The sequence below is a fragment of the Tympanuchus pallidicinctus genome, unplaced genomic scaffold, assembly GCF_026119805.1.
Source record: "Tympanuchus pallidicinctus isolate F22 unplaced genomic scaffold, pur_lepc_1.0 scaffold21, whole genome shotgun sequence".
In the NCBI taxonomy this organism is placed as follows: Eukaryota; Metazoa; Chordata; class Aves; order Galliformes; family Phasianidae; genus Tympanuchus; species Tympanuchus pallidicinctus.
In genome coordinates this window covers 8,823,173-8,841,318 of record NW_026294733.1, presented here as the reverse complement: position 1 = coordinate 8,841,318, position 18,146 = coordinate 8,823,173, and the positions used below count along the sequence as shown (strand labels likewise).

The window sequence follows — 18,146 nt, the reverse complement described above, 5'->3', positions numbered from 1 at the left end:
ATTTTTAAGAGCATCAAGGAGGGAGGAGTTTGCTCCTGGAAGCTCTACAAGGAGCTCAGCACCTTGGAAGTACTTGTAGGTTTTTGTACTGGAGCACTCCAGGCTTTATGTGAAAATGAATGGTGATGCCCAAAATTGTTTTCTAAAGTGACTTGACTGACTAAAATCAATAGCATAGTTTATCACCAAAAGAAAATTTGCTGCTGCAAATGTGGAAACCCACATTATAAATAAAGGTTTTCTGCATTTGTTAAAGTAAATAGCTGGCCTGACTTCAGTCAGTTCAATTCAACCCTTAAAACTACCCAGCCAAACTAAAAGTAATTATGAAATGAGAACTACTTCTTGCACTCTCTGTGATGACTTGATTCAGTCAGTGGCATGTCTGTAACGTGATTCATCTAGAGAGAGCATCAGTGAAACCTTAATGATGCTCTTGGCAACTCCTGAGCTCCTGTAAACCAGTGATGGTGTTGATCCACCTGAGCACTCACCGTGGTTTCTCCATGTTGGGAACCTGCTCTGGTGCTGAGCTGTTTCCAGCAAGTAGCTTGGAGAAGAGCATGCAAAGGTATTTACAGAATATGCTGAGCTGGAAGGGACCAACATTGCCCATCAAGTGCAGCAGCTGACTCCACACAGGACTGCCAAACCTGATGCTGGAGAGTGCTGTCCCAGCGTTCCTGAGCTGCGGCAGCTTGGGGCCGTGCCCACCGCCCTCCCCTGACAGCCCCAGCCGTTCCCTGGGCCCTGTCGCTGTCACACAGAGCAGAGCTCAGCGCTGCCCTCCGCTCTCTGACCCTTCAGCATCTTCGCAGCCCTCCTTGGGCCTTTCTCTGATAGCTTTACATCCTTGTGTTGTGGCACTCAGTCCTGCTCGAGGTGAGGACACTCCAGCACAGTGCAGAGCAGGAAGGCATTTTCTTATCGTCAGTCTGGTGTATTTTCAGCAGTGATTAATACTGATTACTTCAGAGGAAAGTTGAAGTATCCTCATAGCGGACGATGCTGGAACAAACCAAGTCGTTGTCAAAGAAACTTCAGAATCTGCGTATCCACTAGTGGCTGCTTCTGTCTTGAATTGTGAAGGTTTTGCCTCACAGCAAAAAATGTAGCAAGCTAATATAACAAGTTTGTTTGATTCTGCCCATAAATTTTGTGTAAACATGATGAGTAACACAAAGGGTATGTGTGTGCCATGTGTGATAGCTGTGTATGCTGCTTATTCCAAGCACCAGGCTCTGGATTCAATACACTGTCTCTGCTGGAAGACGTGCATGCAGAACTGGCACTAAGGATGGTCACGGAGGTGCAGCACAGTTCTGTGCACAATTATTTCAGTGCTTCTTCCCAGTATAGAAATGTGGGGCCCAGCTTTGCCAGCATGCGCCAGTGCTGCTAGAAAAGGAAAGCAAAGCAGCTGCCATTCTAGGTGTCAGATAGCAATGGATTTTGTTTATTGTAGTGGAAGATGTGCACAGCTGTAGGTATGATGCCATAGATGGGATGGAGACAATTTCATTTCCTGACTGTTGTCAGGTTTCTGAATAGCCAGTTTTTTTCATAGGGCTTAGCCTTGGATTTCAGATTTAAAAACTGATTCTCAGTCATTCAAATTGGAAACACTTTTACTTGTATTCTGTAGTGGCCCTGGACCTTGATTGCTAAATGGCAGATACTTTGATATTTTCCAGAGCTGAAAAGAGGATAGATGGTGTAAAGCGTCCTGTCAGACAAAATGACTTTGTGAAGATGTTTGATGGGTTTCCTCATTGGAAACAGACCCGTGATAACCAGTAGAATGTCAGAGCTGCTATCAGTAGCCCGTGGCCATGGCACTCTGGAGAAGCACCAGCACCTGTTTGGTGCCAGGTCCAGGCAGCAGGCAGGGCTGCCAGAGCCACATGTGGGGGGTGGCTCTTGCCAAGGGAGATGGTGCTGGGTGCTGGGACTGGCCCTGCTGCTCTTTTTTAAGGGTAAATGATTTAATGAGTCCCAGTGGCATTGCAAAACCTATATGTAATCATTTTTACACTCTGTGCTTACTGGGCTTGTTATTTTACATGAGGCATGTTAACAGAACAGAGAAACAGTAGCTCGTTGCACTGCAGTGCACTGTGTGCCATCGTGCACAAACTGTTGTGGAGGAGCTGGATGGGAAGGCATTAGCACTGTGACCCCCAGTCAGGGGGGCCTCAGACTTGCAGAGTTCACTCAAGCTATTTCTATTGCTCTTAACGCTTGCGTTTAACTAACTCTCAGCTGGCAGAATGAGGCATTCAGCTCTGCAGCGACATTGTGATCCTGCAGGAGACTGGTGCAGGATTCAGCCCCTCTGCCCACGTCAGGAACATGGTGAGAATTTACTGCAAACAGGGAGTACTTACACTGGCCATGAATCTGCCCCTTTAATGAATAGTCTACAAAAAGGGGTCAGGATTGCGTTAATTGCATGTTGCAGGAGTATAAAAAAGGTCCTTGCCTTTCCCTTAGAAGGTCTGTAATACAATAGCTTTCACTGCTGGCAGGGGTGCTGCAGGAGTGGAATTATGACTGGAAATTAGATATGCATAGCCTGGCCAAATGATCATTAAGGGAGATATGGTAATCAGCTGCCAGTGTTTAAGGGCTGTAAACACCAGGAGGAGAAAGATGGCTTTTTTGGGTGGTCTGCAGGGTTAGAAGTAAGAGAAAAGGTATAAAGCCAAGCACATGAGCATGGAGGTAGCAAGAAAAAATCTTAACCATTGAGTGCTCTCAGTTTAGAAGACCTGACACCCAAATCATGTAGGTTGAACATAACAAAAGGGAGTGTATTTTAAGCTGGAAGTGAGCTTGAGTGCTTTAATACATATTTTTCACCTCTTATTTCCCCAGTCTTGTGTTTCATTAGCATTTTTCGTGCTTTCTTCTCAACATGTGGTTTTTATTTGGCTTCCGGAGATGATAGTGCTTGAAGGGATGTGTTATTGTAAAAGTAGCACAAGCACTACTCAATTATGGTTTTGCCATTGTTGCCATGGAGTTTAAATCTGTTTTAAGCTGGGGACTGATTATAACAGGAACCAAGGGCAGGAGGTAGCTGTAGCTTGGAAAGGTGAAAGCCTATCACCACTGGCATGTGAAGTCATCCCAGCACGGGAGTTTCACAGCTCCCAAATTGTGTCTCCATGTATTTCCCTGCAGCTCTACCTGTTTCCTGATTTTAGTGCCTGTTCTTCCCACGTGCTGAGTGCTCGTTGAGCTCTTTTGGACAGATATTTCTGGCTATTCCCTTCTACTTTGGATTTTTCAAAGACTGCCCAAGTTCAGTGTTTCCCGTGGCCTTCTTTCCCCAGTCGCTTACCATTTTCTTGTTTGCTTTGTTCTGTGCTTCAGATGAGGCATGTCCCCATTAAGACTGAGGTCAAGAAAATCTGGAGACTGTAGCTAATTAATTGATGTTCTCATTTGCATAATTGATGGTTACGCATTTCCTTGGTGACATAGTTTGCTGTGATACTTAGAGCTATTTTTGTTTTGACTTCTCTGCCCTGCTGCTTCTGCTGCGTACGCTGAAGGTACATTACATGTCAGAGAAAAGAATGAACCCCAAAGCCCAAGCTTTACAAGTTGAACGCTTTAATCCTTTAATGCATTTCTGTTCACAGGCATATTTACAGTGGCTCGGCTGTAAACCTCTTGTGTATTAGAGCAGGGGGAGTCGTGTTTATAACATCTGTGCATGCTTGGGGGCTGGAGGAGAGGAGAAAGCAAACAGGAGAGAAAGAAGAGAAATATATAAAAGATGAGAGTAAGAATTAGGTCTTATATACATTCCCTGAGTATTTCTATTTAATACACCTTTTTCCCTTCACTTTCTCGTGTTCTGAAGTCTGAGCCCTGGTGGAGGCCATGGCCCTGTCTGTGTGTGTGCCATCCGGTTCAGTGCATGCAGCCCATCTTGCTGGAGTCACCGCACTGTGAGGCGCTGATGGCTCTTAGCGAGCCCTGCAAGTGGGGAGCTGCAGCCCTGAGCTCCCACTGGGCGCAGCCACCCAGACAGCACAAACTAAAAGCCGTATCCGGGGGTCATTTAAAATCTGATTTTCTCCTGTGTGCCCTTTCTCACTGGCTCTGGGACCCTTAGAGAAAGTAACAGTGCAGTTCTGGGAGGTAAACAGCGACAAACGCTCCGAGCGGCGCCGCGAGGCCGCCCGGCCCGAGCCGTCACCGGGCAGCGCGAGGCCGCGCGCGTTCCGCGGGGCTGCGGCGCCCCCTCGTGGCGCCCTCGCGAGGCCGCGTTGGCGGCGATCCCCGACCCCGAGGCAGCGCTTCCACACCGCGGGCCGTTGCTGAAGGATGAGCGCTGCACGCCCACCCGACCCCCGATGATATTCGGTCAAGATTTGAAGGAGAGCCTTGCAGAGAGCTGGGTCGGGCAGGAGCCTCCGGTAAAAGAGCCGAGCGCTGCGAGTTTGTGCTGCGAGCAGCGTGTGGGGCTCTGCTCTGCGCCTGTGGCTTTCCGCCCTTCATCTGCAGCCAAGCCACTGTCTCCAGCGGTCCCAGACGACTAAGAGGGGCTCTGAGCTGAAGTCAGAATCGAGCAGCACTCGGCCATGTGTGCCCACGTGTACCCAGAGGTGGGGACAAGCTCCGTCCCAGCGAGCTTGCTGCCTGCACGTGCTGAGAGGCACAGCTCCACGTAGGCAGCCGCTGCTGCTGCCAGGACACACAGCCGTTTGTTGGCCTCTTGTCGGGGCTCTCCGCACAATCTGGGGGAAGCACTCACTGTGGAGGAGTGGTTGATAAATGCCTGTGAAATCCTGGCCCGGGGAACAGGCAGCGCTGCCAGATGTGATAGCACTGTCCTCTGACAAATGGCCACAGCGTGGCCCTGCTCAGATAGCAGCACGGCTCTGTGTGTTGGCCCCACACACCCATCCTGCCAGGACGCGGTCCGTCCTGCAGCCATCCATCCCAGCTGGAACGTGCTGTCCTGCAGCCATCCATCTGTCTGGAGCTCGACTGTCACAGGGCTGTTCTGCCTCTCATTGGCACTGCTGCATAAAGTAACAGTTGTTATTGTGCTGCCATGTATCCAGCACCTTTCAGCTGCACTGAAAGTCCCAGTGCTTCATACACATGAATTAAGTATTGCGACACAGCAGTGAGGCGTGCAGGGAGTTATTACACAGCTGTTCCTTGTAACATGGCAGATATTTGCCACATTCTTAGCAGAATTCAGGAATAGCAAGCTCAGACCAACTGGTGTCAGTCCATAGAGCAGTGCTAGAGGGCTGGAGGTGTGTTCTGCAGGGTACGCAGCCTGTGGCAGTACATCCCATGTATGTCCTTGGCACTTACTCTACCCATGTCACTGCTTCCTTACATCTATATGCAGCACAGGACCTTAAGGATGGACAGCAGCATGTCAAATAGGTTGGGAGGTGGATAGATCTACAAGGTGATTCCTCTTTAGAGGTGGGTCACTCCTGAGTGTTCTGTTCCACTTCAGTGATGGTAAAGAATGTATGGCAAAGGAGCTCTGAGACCTGCACATCTGCACTGCAGGTTTGCAGAATACCTGAAAGGAATCTGACCTGTGAACTTAAAACACTGAGGGAGGACGCTGAGCATGTAGGCCATTGGAATGAGCAAAACTCGTTCTTTAAACTTACTGTTTTTATTTTAGTATGGTATATCCCACTTATGGAGCAAACTCAAATCTGGATTGTCAGCAAAGCAGTGTTGGATGTCTGAGTCCCACTTAGGAGGCATTCAGGCAAGGGTCTCACAGGCCAGGCTTAGGGAGGGTTGGCACCACAGTGTGTGAGGGCAGTTTGTTTCAGTTGAAGGATAGTTTGGCTCTGTAAGGAAATCGTGGTTTCCGAAGCCCCTGCTGTCTCTTGCCCCAAACTGCAGTCCCTTGCTGTCCCTGCAAAGTAATTTGAGTTTAAACTAACACAGAAGAATAACTGGTCTTGCAGCAGAGCACCAAGCAGTGTGACAGAGGGGCAGCAAGCTATGACTAGAAAATGGGAACTTTCCATTAGCTTTGCCACCAAAGCCAGTGTACCATGGGGCTACACTTCTGCTGTTATGTCCTGAGAATTACAGCTGCAGTAGTTACTGTCTTGGCTTTGTGGGACGGTAGGGAGGGTTAATGGGTACACTACAAGTGGAACATGTGTAAGCACAAGTTTTTAATCAATTTCATGGGTGGACACAACCCTCAGATGCAGCATTCCTCTCCAGTGTTACATAGATATAGATACTCTGCCTTCTCACATCAGACATCAGCAAAGTTTAGAATTTGTACCTTAGTGGCTCGTGGTGGAAGAACTGTCGAGGACAGTGGCAATAAAGGTACTTGGAATGGGGGCTGTGCTTTGCAAGGTGTAACAGAAGCATAGACAGATCACTGTTAACACCATCTAATTCTCTCTTTTATTTTTAGTGTGGAAACTGTAAATGATGGGCAGTTTCATAGTGTGGAACTTGTGATGCTGAATCAAACTCTGAACCTGGTGGTGGACAAGGGGACTCCCAAAAGTCTTGGAAAACTCCAGAAACAGTCTTCTGTCAGCCTCAACACACCGCTCTACATTGGAGGTACAATGAGTTGCTCTGGACTTTGACATGTTAAAAATCTTTTTGATAAAAAAAGCAAAACAGAACAGAGGCTTGTTAAAAAAAAAAATAATTCTCAGAAGACCCACTGAACTCTCTCAGAAGCAAATTGTATTCCATCCTGTGGAAAGGACTTTCTGGCTGGGGGAAAATGAGAGGTTTTGTCCTTCTCCTCCGCCAGAGGTTGCTTCTCAATTTCATTATTCATATTTCATTAGCATCTCACTGCATGGTCTGCACGAACCCACATGCCAGACCAGGGAAGTTAACCTAAGCAGGGCACAAGCAGTCTCTGGTCAGTGGCCATTACTAGAGAGACCAGTTGGTCATTTCTAAAGCTTTCAGAACTTGCTGGCAGTAAGATCTCATGGTGAAGAATATGATGGAAGTATTGCAGGGAGTCACTGCAGAAAAGCAAATCAAACATCAGTAGGTTTATACATACTATAAGTGAACTGTATTTCTGCTGTAAATTGTATAGAGGTTTAAAAGTTGGGGGAAGAAGAAAAGATTATATTCTCCAAACGGTATTAACACACAAGCAGACTAAAAACTTCTTGGCTAACAGTTTTCTCATTGGAAACTGATGCCAGAACAATGTTTGAAAGATTTTAGAATTGATCAAACTTCTGTTAAAAAGTTTTTTCATATTCAGGATTTAATTTCTGGGGCCACCTAGAGTGGAAAGCAGATGCTCAGAATCAGAGTATCCCACTGATGAAGTGTCGGGGCATTAGAGACAATGAAGCCTGTGCTCTGCCTGATGGATTTATTTGTGCCAGACCCCCACCAATTCCATTCTGGAATAAACGTTGAAATCTCCCATTTTCTGTGACATAGAATTGGTGGTTTTTGTTTTTTGGGTTTTTTTTTTGACAGCCTATTCTAAATACAAAACTCAGCAGAATAAAAACAGACTAAAAAATCTATTCTATCAGCTTTTTCTGAGCAGATTATGTAAGGCAATAGTAGAAACCACTTGACCATTTGGTGCTGGTTAAGCTTTTTATAAACAATTCCTTTTAATAACCCTTTTCTAAAAGAGCCCTGAATATTGCCTTTGTAAATCAGAAAACTGGCTGATCTTGCTTTTTACAGAGCTGAACTTTTATAATTGGTTTCTGTTAGGAATGTCACCGGTTATTAAAGAGCACTGTGCATCAAAGATGATCTGCTGTTGAGGCCATCATAATTTCTCTCTCTAATTCGGCTAAAGAGATTCCCACCTTGTTGCAATTTATACACAGGGAAGTGAAGGACTCTTTTGGATACCAGAATGCATGGAGCTCAGCAGAGACTTGTATTGCCCAGTGCATTTCTTCTTGAGTCTTTCTGAATCCTCACTCATGTGCCACTTACGTATATCTAGCATTGCCATAAATGCCAACTGCCCTTCCATTTCAGGCTGTTTAATTAAGTCATTAAATTAATCCCAGAACAATTCGTACTGTAACCTTTAAGACAGACCTGAGGCTTCACGTACCCAGAATCTTGCACATCTCTCCACTTGGTCTAGCAACCTTCCTCCTAAATCATTATTAAAGATGTTGATCTGGTTTCGACTTTAACAGTGAAGTTACCAATAGCAAAATCCAGAGACCTTATACAGTTGAAAATGGAAGCACTTGCCTGTGCAAGTACAACTGAAGCAGATGCTAGTGAGGAGGGCATAACACGATGTCCAAAAAAGCTGTTGGCTCTCTGAGCTGGGGAACTCTTCCAAGGGCTTGAACGACATGAAGGGCACTCACCCCGAAGGTTTGGCTGGCCTCCTGATACGCTGTTCTCTGACTCTAGATTTCTTCTGAGCTAGTTTCTATGGGTTGCACTCCTTAACTTGATGGTTGAATCATGGTAATTATCTTGTTGTATCCCAGAATCATAGCTACTGGCTGACAAGCAAAAACATTCTCACCTTTCAGAAGGAGAATTGCTATTGAACTGTAGGCAGAAGGAGCATTATCTAAGGACAAAATACATGACCATCCACCAAAGATCTGAGCTTCTTTTCCCCCCTTTTTTAATAATATATTTCCTACGTAAGCTGAACAAGTGATTGTATTTTTGTTCCTTTCCATTTCCAGAATGAGGACAATGCAGTTGCGCTGCCTTACAAAGGTGCCATGCACATCACTTCTTTAAAGGTTACAAGGTGCTGAGGCAAAAGAAATGTTAGCTATTATAATTTATATACTATCATTGTAACTGTGAGCAAGCTTTCCCTTTTTCTTTTTCTATCTGAAGGGATCCCGACCTCTACTGGATTATCTTCACTGCGCCAGGGTGCAGATAAGGCACCAAGTGGCTTTCATGGATGTATTCACGATGTTCGCATCAATAACGAGCTACAGGATTTCAAGGATTTACCACAGCAGTCAATAGGAGTCCTTCCTGGCTGTAAATCCTGTAACATCTGCAAGCACGGCATTTGCCGATCCCTGGAAAAAACAAGTGTGGTTTGTGAATGTCACCCAGGCTGGACAGGCCCCCTGTGTGACCAGGAAATTGGAGACCCGTGTCTTAACCACAAGTAAGCTTGAATGAATGCTGATGGGAGGGCAAAAGCTTTAAAGCTATTGCATATTTTCGTTTCATCTTGTAAAAGCACATGTGACCATTTTTGGAGGTGCTGGGTTCCCACATAAATTATTGATAGTGCAAGTCGGCGTCCGTGGACTGTTCAGTTTTCATGTCTTGTTTTGATGCTGGTCACTCTCCAAATGACCTCGTTCTCCTAGAGGAGCTAATTGTTTATACAGCAGGCTTTACTTTCAGCTATATTTACACATTAAAGTATGAAAACATCTGTTAATGGCTGCACATTGCCTCTGAGGCAGTGAGTGCACACATGTATCCAGAGCAGAGCCAGCCACAAGAGAGAGGTTTGCATTGTAGTGATATGCAGCAGGTCTGGACAGGGAATTCGAGTTAACTCCCTGAAAACCATTATGCAGTCTGTTGTGAACAGTTTTGAATTTCCTAAATAGCTGAATGAAATATTACATTCTGAAACACCCCTTTAAAGTGCAAGTTTGAAGAGTAGCACGGTGTTGCATGCAAAGGCAGTATGACTATAAAGCAGTCACATATCAAAGGCTCAATAATAACCACATCTCCATCAGAAACACTGGATGAATAGCTTACTTATGGCAAGTACACAAGGAAACAGCCCAAGGCAGACCAGCAGACTGCATGGTTCAGTGCTGTTTCATAGCAGATGGAAGTACTCTGGTTTTAGAAGCTGCTTTGGTTGCACTATCTTTGGAAGGGGCTTTTTAGAACCACATGCTTTTGACAGGTAAATTGACACAGTAAATAATCACTCTGGTCAGTGGGGACCCAAATATGACTTGCAGAGGAACTGTTTTAAACTTGCTAATTCTGCAAACTAGTACCCTGGAAGGCACTGAGAAGCATCTCACAGATTACAGACTGAAGTGACCCAAATGAGGCTGTTGTGATTGGACAGAGAAAAATGAGGGACTTCCAGATGTTTACGTGATGATTGTTTCTCATGTGATCCACAGAGTGTTACACAATAATGAATGTAGACCTTGCTAAGGAAAGTAGCTGTGCATATTTTTAATACTCTCTTACTGCCCCACCTTACCATTAAGTCACTTTTGGAGTTACAAGCCCTTTGTGTCCAGGCCAGCTGACAGATCTCTGCTCCCACACTCACAGATTAACCTCAGTGAGGAAATGCAACCGTAATGAACAGGTAGTTGATAACAGCTGATACCCAAGCACACCTTTAGTTAGCGGGGCAGAAAATACTGCTTCACAGCCTGTGACCACCTTTATTTATTATTTTGCATGTCTTGACTTGACTGATACTGCTTTACTATTTGTGCTTTCTATTTGCATAGATTAAAAACTAAATGTGTAAGGGTTCAACATAAGCAGGAGACAGTTTTAAAGGATGAAGAAATAAGAAAAAAGAGCCACTGGTTTATGTCAGTAAGACCTGATAGAATAAAGGCTATGAACCCTGAGCAGTTTTCCCTGAACTGGACATGTTGCCTTCTTCCCTGCCCGTTCCAAATCTGTCCTCCCAGAAGCAGGCATGGTGTCAGAGAGCTTGCTAAGGATCACCACCCTACCCCTAACCCTACCCCTAACCCTACCCTCAGTTATACCAAAGCTTAAGGCAAATCACATGAGCCGGGGAACTCTTCAGCTAGAACTGCCTGGTTAAGCCTGTGTTCGGCTTTTTCACAGAAATCTTTATTTCTCATAATGTTTTTTATCACCTGATATTATTTGTAGAGTAGTTCTGCTAGGGAAGCCTGGGCATTGACTGTTGGCACTTAGTTCCACACAGTGGTGCTGTCTCGCGTGGGTGCCAAGTATTGGTCCACGCTCATGGAAGAGCCTGATGTTTTTCCAAGAGATCACTTTGGATCACAAATTCCAAGTGTATTCTCTGAACATTATCTACTATTCACTGAAAACTCATAGTTTCTTCAATGTGTTTGACGCTGATCTGCTGTTTCTTAGATTACTGTCGTGGCTTTAAGTATGCAGAAACAGCAAAATCCAAACTTGTAAACATTCCTGGGAAGAGGAACTTCAACATCTGAGTACTTTTCTTTCTCCAGGTGTCTGCATGGTAAGTGCATGGCAGCCAATGTTGCTTACACCTGTAAGTGCATGGAAGGCTACACAGGCATGTACTGTGAGAAGAAGAACAATTCCTCAAACCCGTGCAGGATTTTGAAATGCAACCATGGGCAGTGTAAGATTTCTGAGCATGGGGAGCCCTACTGTGAATGCGATCCCAACTATAGCGGAGACCACTGTGACAAAGGTATGCTTGGCCACAGGGACCAGGATGTTGGTCTGCTGTGCTTCTGCTTTACATCTTTCTTTTCCCCCTCTCTTCCATGTAATTTGTATTAGAGAGTAAATGGCAAATAATGAGAAAGATAAAGGTAAGTCACCCTCTACGGAGCAACAGAGAAATGAACCACTACAATCCAACATATGGAAAGAGGACATCTGTAGTGCAGGGTTTTGTTCCCTGTCTCCTGAATCCTCAAGGTTTGCTGCTTCCAAGATTCTGTAAGGTTGTTTAAAGTGGACATTGTTGTGAGGCTTTCCTTGGATAAACAGTGATCAGTCAGTCAGCAGTGCTGGGAAAGGAGTGTTACACTGCATACCAGGGGCTTTTGTGGAGAGCACAAGGGCCTAGATGGCAGGAGGTCCTGTCTGAAGTGGCAGTGAAGATTCCCAGCTCACTCCTGCTGGTGCAGCTGGGCAGATTTCCTGGGGCATCCCACAGCTCGTGCTGGGGTGTGCCTCTTCTGCCCTGACCTGAAGACACTGGAAACTCTGCGAGTTCTAACTTCATCCCTTCTGCCTTCAGTCCTTCCTGTACAGAAGGAAGGAGCTGGCTTGTATTATTGTTGTCCCTTTTCTGTGAACTACGGACTTTCCAAATTATACAGATCATATGCAGTCTCACTAAAGTGGATCTGCCTGTGACAAAGTGAGTACCCTAGATGGCCGATGTCACGCAGAGCAGGCTGACCTCTGATCCTGTGAAGCAGACATAGTAAAACTAACTTGCATTTTGCAGGAGTGTTGCAGGATTCAACACCCAACATTCATTAAAGCACTTCCAGCACTGCTGATCAAAGCCATCAGGCCTGCACAGCCTCTGCCTTGTGCCGGATATTGCACATTTGTGTAACACAAGCTCTGTTTTGGTGGCAGGTACAAAGCAGTAAAAGATTACGGTTCTGCTCACGGCATCTGCTTGCCCTGAGTATCACTACATGCACAGGGCTGTCCGCTGATGAGTGGGGAATATCTAGCAAAATGGTTACAACATTGCTTCCTTGACATCTCCGCTGTCTTACCAGAGAATCTCTGCCAAGGGGAGATCATTCGAGAAGTGGTCCGTAAGCAGCAGGGCTACACGACGTGCGTCACCGCCTCCAAGGTGCCCCGCATGGAATGCCGTGGCAGCTGCAGCAGCGGGCAGTGCTGCGTCCCACTGCGGAGCAAAAGGAGGAAATACTTCTTCCAGTGCGTGGATGGCTCCACCTTCACAGAGGAACTGGAGAGACACGTGGAGTGCGGCTGCTCAAAATGCTCATAAGCCATTCTCCAGCCTCTCGCCACTTTAATCGACTCAGAAGTGCTATCAAAATGGGACCTATTTACTTTCAGAGTGAAGAAGAAAAGAATTATTAAGTATATTGTAAAATAAACAAAAAATAGAACTTATTTTTATTATGGAAAGTGACTATTTTCATCTTTTATTATATAAAGTATCACACCACTTTGGGTATATGTATCATATAGTGAGTTATTTTTACCATGAAACTTTTTTTAACAGTTGTAAGAAAAAAAAAATTAAAAAGTTAAAATTTAAAAAAATTATATAAAGAAAACATAGCCTAACAGGAGAAATGTTGGGGTGGGGTGGGGGGGACTTAATATGTATGCACAACAGACAGATGTAAAGGTGTTCCAAGGACCTGCTGCGGAATTGATCGGGCTGAAGAAATCTCCCAGGCTGTGGGCTGGTCTGGTAGCAAAGCGGATCCCCGCACTGACAGCGACCTGCCTGCCCACAGGCCTGAGCAGCCTCCCCTCGGTCCCCTGCTCTGCCTCACACTGCCGATGCTGCTTTGGTCCTGTATGGTGGCTCTGCTTGATATTCTTGAACTGGTTCCCTGTAGCACGTAAGCACTGCCGTAGCTTGAGGCTAACTACATTATCTGACTATTGTAATGCTATAATACATTTTTGCTGTGTATGCTGTATTTATCTGTGTTCACAATATATTCTTCAGCAACTGTATCTATAGAGCACAGGCAGCTTTATCCAAAAGAAGGGGACAAAGGGAAAGAAAGTGGGGAAATATATGTTGCTTTGGGAAATTTGGGGGCAAGATGTGAAATAAGTGCTAAGTAATGTCTAATAAATGACATAATAGTTTTGTGTTAATTCCTCAGCTATGTTATTTCCCAGATTTGTGCCTTCTTGCTCCCAGCCTTGAGCCCTTTTTTGTATAGGAAATACAAGGAATGCACTGCTACTAAATTTGTCATGCCTTGAGATTGTATCATGCAAAGGTCATAACGAGCATGAAAGTGGTGCAGGTGCCAGAATGTACCTGTGGCATAATGGCTTTGACTCTCACTGTCACTTCAGCCGTGTGGATGTAAGCTGGTCCGCAGCTGCCTGTTCATCAGCACTGGTACCAAGCAGCTGGCTGCCTTTCCACAGCTTTTTGAATGAGCAGAAGTTGCACTATGCGTTCCTTGTGAGGTTATTCAGCCAATGTTTGTTGATCTTAGCAGCACTCTCTCCTCTGCATAGGGAGAGACATTGATAGCTACATCACATTCCATTTTCACATTTGGTGCAGACTGACCAATCCAGCCAAAGCTTTTCCATCTGCACTATTTTATATATCCTGCACTTGTTTCTCCCAAAGGGCTCCCAGTAACTTTAGCTGCGTTCGGAGCAAATGCTGAATAGGAAGCAAAGTCAATGCAGGGATAAATTCTCACTGTGAATGCGGAACAAAAAGTGACTCTTTGGGAGGAAGTTTGATTTTTGGAGGGTTTTTGGCAGGGCTACCTTTCAAGGTCAGTAAGTATGTGTAAAGAGTACCACAAATACCTTGAATTTTCTCTTACTATCAATTTCAAACATCTGTATCTGTAACTGTTCCATTATCAGTGTAATTTCCTTCTTTCCCTGGCATAACAAAGTATTACAGTGCTTTCTTCAATTTCTCTAAGAGAGGTAAAGTCAGAGGTGAGTTCTAGCAGCCAAAAGCCCCTTTTGGGAACACTCAGTGGTCTCACCACAGAGATTTCAGCTCATGGGCTTCAGCAGCTGATCAGTAGGGGAGCTGAATGAAGCAAGTGGGGCTTTTGTTTGAATGAGCCTTTGAAAAGATCCACAAAATGGAATCCTGCCATGAAAAGTACAGATGTTTATTTCTTGCTAAAGAAAAATGATCCTGTAGCCATCACCCAACCAAAAAGCTGCAACGTGCTTAACGCTCTTCTGCTAATGAAATCTTCCCTTAACTGCAGCAGTTCATCCGAATTTCTCTGCTACTACCAGAGCAGTTCAAGTAGAAGGGATATAATCAATAAAATAGCATTCTCTCAAAATAAGTACCAGTATGAGGGGCCTGCAATCATTAAAATACAAAACAATCTCTAGTTAATGTGCCAAAATCTGATTGAAACAGTACAGTTCAAGAGCTACGGGAAAACTAACCCTGCTTGCAAATACCCTGGACTCCTTTCTATTTTGAGAATTGCATTGGAATCTCAAAGCAGCTGGAGCTTGTGGAGTACAACAGAAATCAGCCAAACCTTCAATCTGCAAGTTTAAAACTTCATGCAGATAACCGCAGACGGCTGCACAAAGATGTGCCTGCACACCACTGCCATTAATGTTGCATTCCTGCTTAATGCATGTTAATTTCTGAAGAAGCGGTTGCTGTTATGCCATGCAGAAGCATTCAGCCTGTGGTTACAAGGCTGCTGTGTGCTCCACAACTTGCAGCCACGAAGCAGCCAAGGCCTGCAGAAACGCTGCCCCTCTTGAACACTAAGCGTGCATGTGTTCGCCTTGTCCCACGAGCAGCAACACATATGAGAGAGAAGGTAACGTGTACTTGTGGCCTCACACCTGCTTGAGGGTGCTTTAGAGGAATAACCTTGCATGGCAAGGCAAAAGCCATCGATACCTTGTTATTGATCACTCTGGGATTTGTTTAACCAAGGCTTTGCAACAAAGGGACCAGCAACAGCTCAGCTGGCCCTGTTCCCAGCCCTTTTCTATCACGGCATCTCAATGCTAAGTGTTGGGATAAAGAAATACCTATTTTGTAACCAAATGATGCAATTTTTGTATGCTTTTCGGTAGCACTTGCCATTGGATAGTGATGCTTTATGTCAATGATTCTGTGACTTGCTACAGAACTATTTTACGTTAAGAAGAAAATAAAAAGCAGTCAGATTCAGTGCCAAAAAACATGAGGTTAACTGAAGTGTAATTAACTCTGAAAGCTCCTCTGTAACCTGCCTAATGTTACAGTGATTTCAACTACTGTGGGTACAGTGCGGTAGTTTTTACCTCTATAAAGTTTTAATATAAAGTGAAGAAAGATGCTAACCCTTAAAAACTGGCAATGCAGACTGGTGTGAACTGATGTATTTTATTAATAGATTCTCATTGTGATGTAAGTTTAAATAAATCGTTGGGTTATGGAAGATTGTAACATACCTTATGTTGTGATGCAGATTATTTCACTCTCCATTTGAGGTGCTGAGGGATCTGCTGGAGTCTGGGAGTTCAGCAGCAGTGAGGCAGCTCAGAGAAAGTGGTGGGGGATGGCGAGTTCCTCTGGGTAGCTGCAGTTAGCTCAAACACTGTCGCAAGTGCTAACATCCTTGGATGTTTCTAGTAGTCTTACACACACAGATGAATTTAAGCCACGTTGTTTTTAAGCATTTTCTTCAATGAAATGCTGGTTTTTAAACTGTTTTTAAAGGGCCTGCAGCGAAGGCACACTCATTAACTAAGAACAGGATAAAAGAAGAAATTTTGGGAACCAAGGGTCAATGAAGGTCTGACTGAAGAAACAGAAACCACTCAGCCAACAGCAGGTGACAAGATCTTGTAATACATTCCAATTTGCTGCTACATCTCTGTAGCTATTATGAGTAGTGACCCAGATGTAACAGCACTTCTGCTCATTACATTCCACCCTCAGTATACACTGAAAAGAATCTCCCACTCAGTCCTCAGCCCTCACTTGCCTGAACCCCATTTAATGCTTACATTTTGCTGATTATCCTCCATACTGCAGCACTTTGGGCTGCCTTTGTCAATTCATTAAAAAAAATTGTGAAATTATTCAGTCAAAAAAAAAAAAAAAAATCAAATTAACAAGCATCATTAAGGCTGAACTATGAACTATATCATCATATAATTGTAGCAGATGGTAGCATCTTCACCTGAAGAAAATCTGCCTGAGCCTACCAAAAAAAGGCAGCAGGCACTATTCAGAAATACCCAGGTACTGCCTGGTTTGTACAGCAGTTACTTGAGATGACTCATGGCTTTGTGGAGCACAGGTATTTTGCCAAGCATTCACACAACTGTTGCCTAAGACACTTTGTTTATGCTTCTGCTTGTACTGCTACCTTTAGGTGTTGCTTTTTATCTATTGCTCTCTGGCAAATAACACAGAGAAGCAGTTTATCTATCTCACTTTCTTCTATCTTTGTCTTTTTTCTAGGTGTCAGGAACTGGTCAGATTGTGTTCCTGCATTGTTTTCTCTGGGTCCTGTGACTTCTAGTTTCTGTGATATTTAAAGTTAGCTCCCAATTACTTAAGCCTCTGAGGCTTCTACAAAGACAGCTTCATAGTTCAGAGTGCTAGACAGCTGGAATTGGCTTGGTATTGCTAAGCCCTGGGTATTCTTAAGTAATCTCTTTGTTTTAAGGCTCATGAGAGTCAGACTGCATCACTGACTTGCAAGTTCCAAGCTAAGCCAGAATGCTTTTCCAGGACGTGCCTTACAGTTTTTGAGTACAACACAAATAAACTTCCAACAGCGTGTCCCATGCCACTGTTTGGGACCCACCACTGAAGCAGGAAGGGTGCCCAGACCTGGCACTGCCAGCCTCTGGTTCAGGCCATCAGGTTTCATGGTGCACATCTCTTTTCACTTGGCTAGCCACTACCCAGCTCTTATCCACCCACACACTCACCTTCACCATGTCTCTGCCCCATGCCAGATGTTGTGACAAATGCATTAATTCTTTTCAAAATGAGTCTTGGAGCCCAGGCAGAGCAGGAATGGCAATTTTCTGTAAAGCTGTTTTTAGTGCAGGGCTGGTTACCTGGCTGCTTGCAGTGCACGGCCCGCTTCCTCTGTAGGGCAGGCAATGCAGGACACTTGTTACCCAGCAGTGCTGTACTCCCAGCTAGCAGGAGCACACACGTTACCTGTTGTCCGTGCATGAAAACCCAGCTTCAGCTCTCAGAGAGCCCTACAGACAGCAAGGAACTCCTCAAGCAGGTAGCGAAGCTGTAAAAGCAGTACGTAGTAGCATGAGGAAGTTTGAACTTACACCATTACACAGATGGGGATCCCATAATTTCACAGGCAGAAGGAACAGAAGTTACTGTAAGATTTGCATGCCTCTGCATCTTGCTCCTACATGAACTCTTGACCTTTTCCTTTCGGTGGGCTCTTCTGCTTTCAGAATGAAGTGATCCTCAAGGCAGTCTGTGGATGATGCTGCCTCTTCCTACTGTCTCTGACTCTTGTCCCCGTGGCCACTCCTTTTCCATAGGAATAATCCTTCACAAATGCTACATCTTTTGTGGGGAAGAACAGTACAGCTACAGTACCCACAGAGATGGGTGGAAAGGAAGAAAGGGTGTGGAATGAGCCCCACAATGGCTTTTGTGCTCAGGGACCAGCTCAAACCCAGAAAACGGGATGTTACCTTCACAGTGGCCTTCACAGGCCTTCAGC

General features: G+C 45.0%; 1 protein-coding gene across 3 annotated transcripts in view; it reads left to right on the top strand.

The window, feature by feature from the left end:
* The window catches only part of SLIT3 (slit guidance ligand 3), a 474,748-nt gene extending 458,874 nt beyond the window's left edge, over nucleotides 1-15,874 (top strand). For 2 of the 3 annotated variants that reach the window (XM_052684870.1, XM_052684871.1), the window contains exons 34-37: nucleotides 6,440-6,594; nucleotides 8,857-9,142; nucleotides 11,214-11,422; nucleotides 12,480-15,874. In XM_052684870.1, the coding sequence (XP_052540830.1) occupies nucleotides 6,440-6,594; nucleotides 8,857-9,142; nucleotides 11,214-11,422; nucleotides 12,480-12,718 (889 nt within the window). In that variant the 3' untranslated portion in view covers nucleotides 12,719-15,874. The other variant, XM_052684872.1, reaches the window with a different exon arrangement.
* Nucleotides 15,875-18,146: the final 2,272 nt, after the last annotated feature.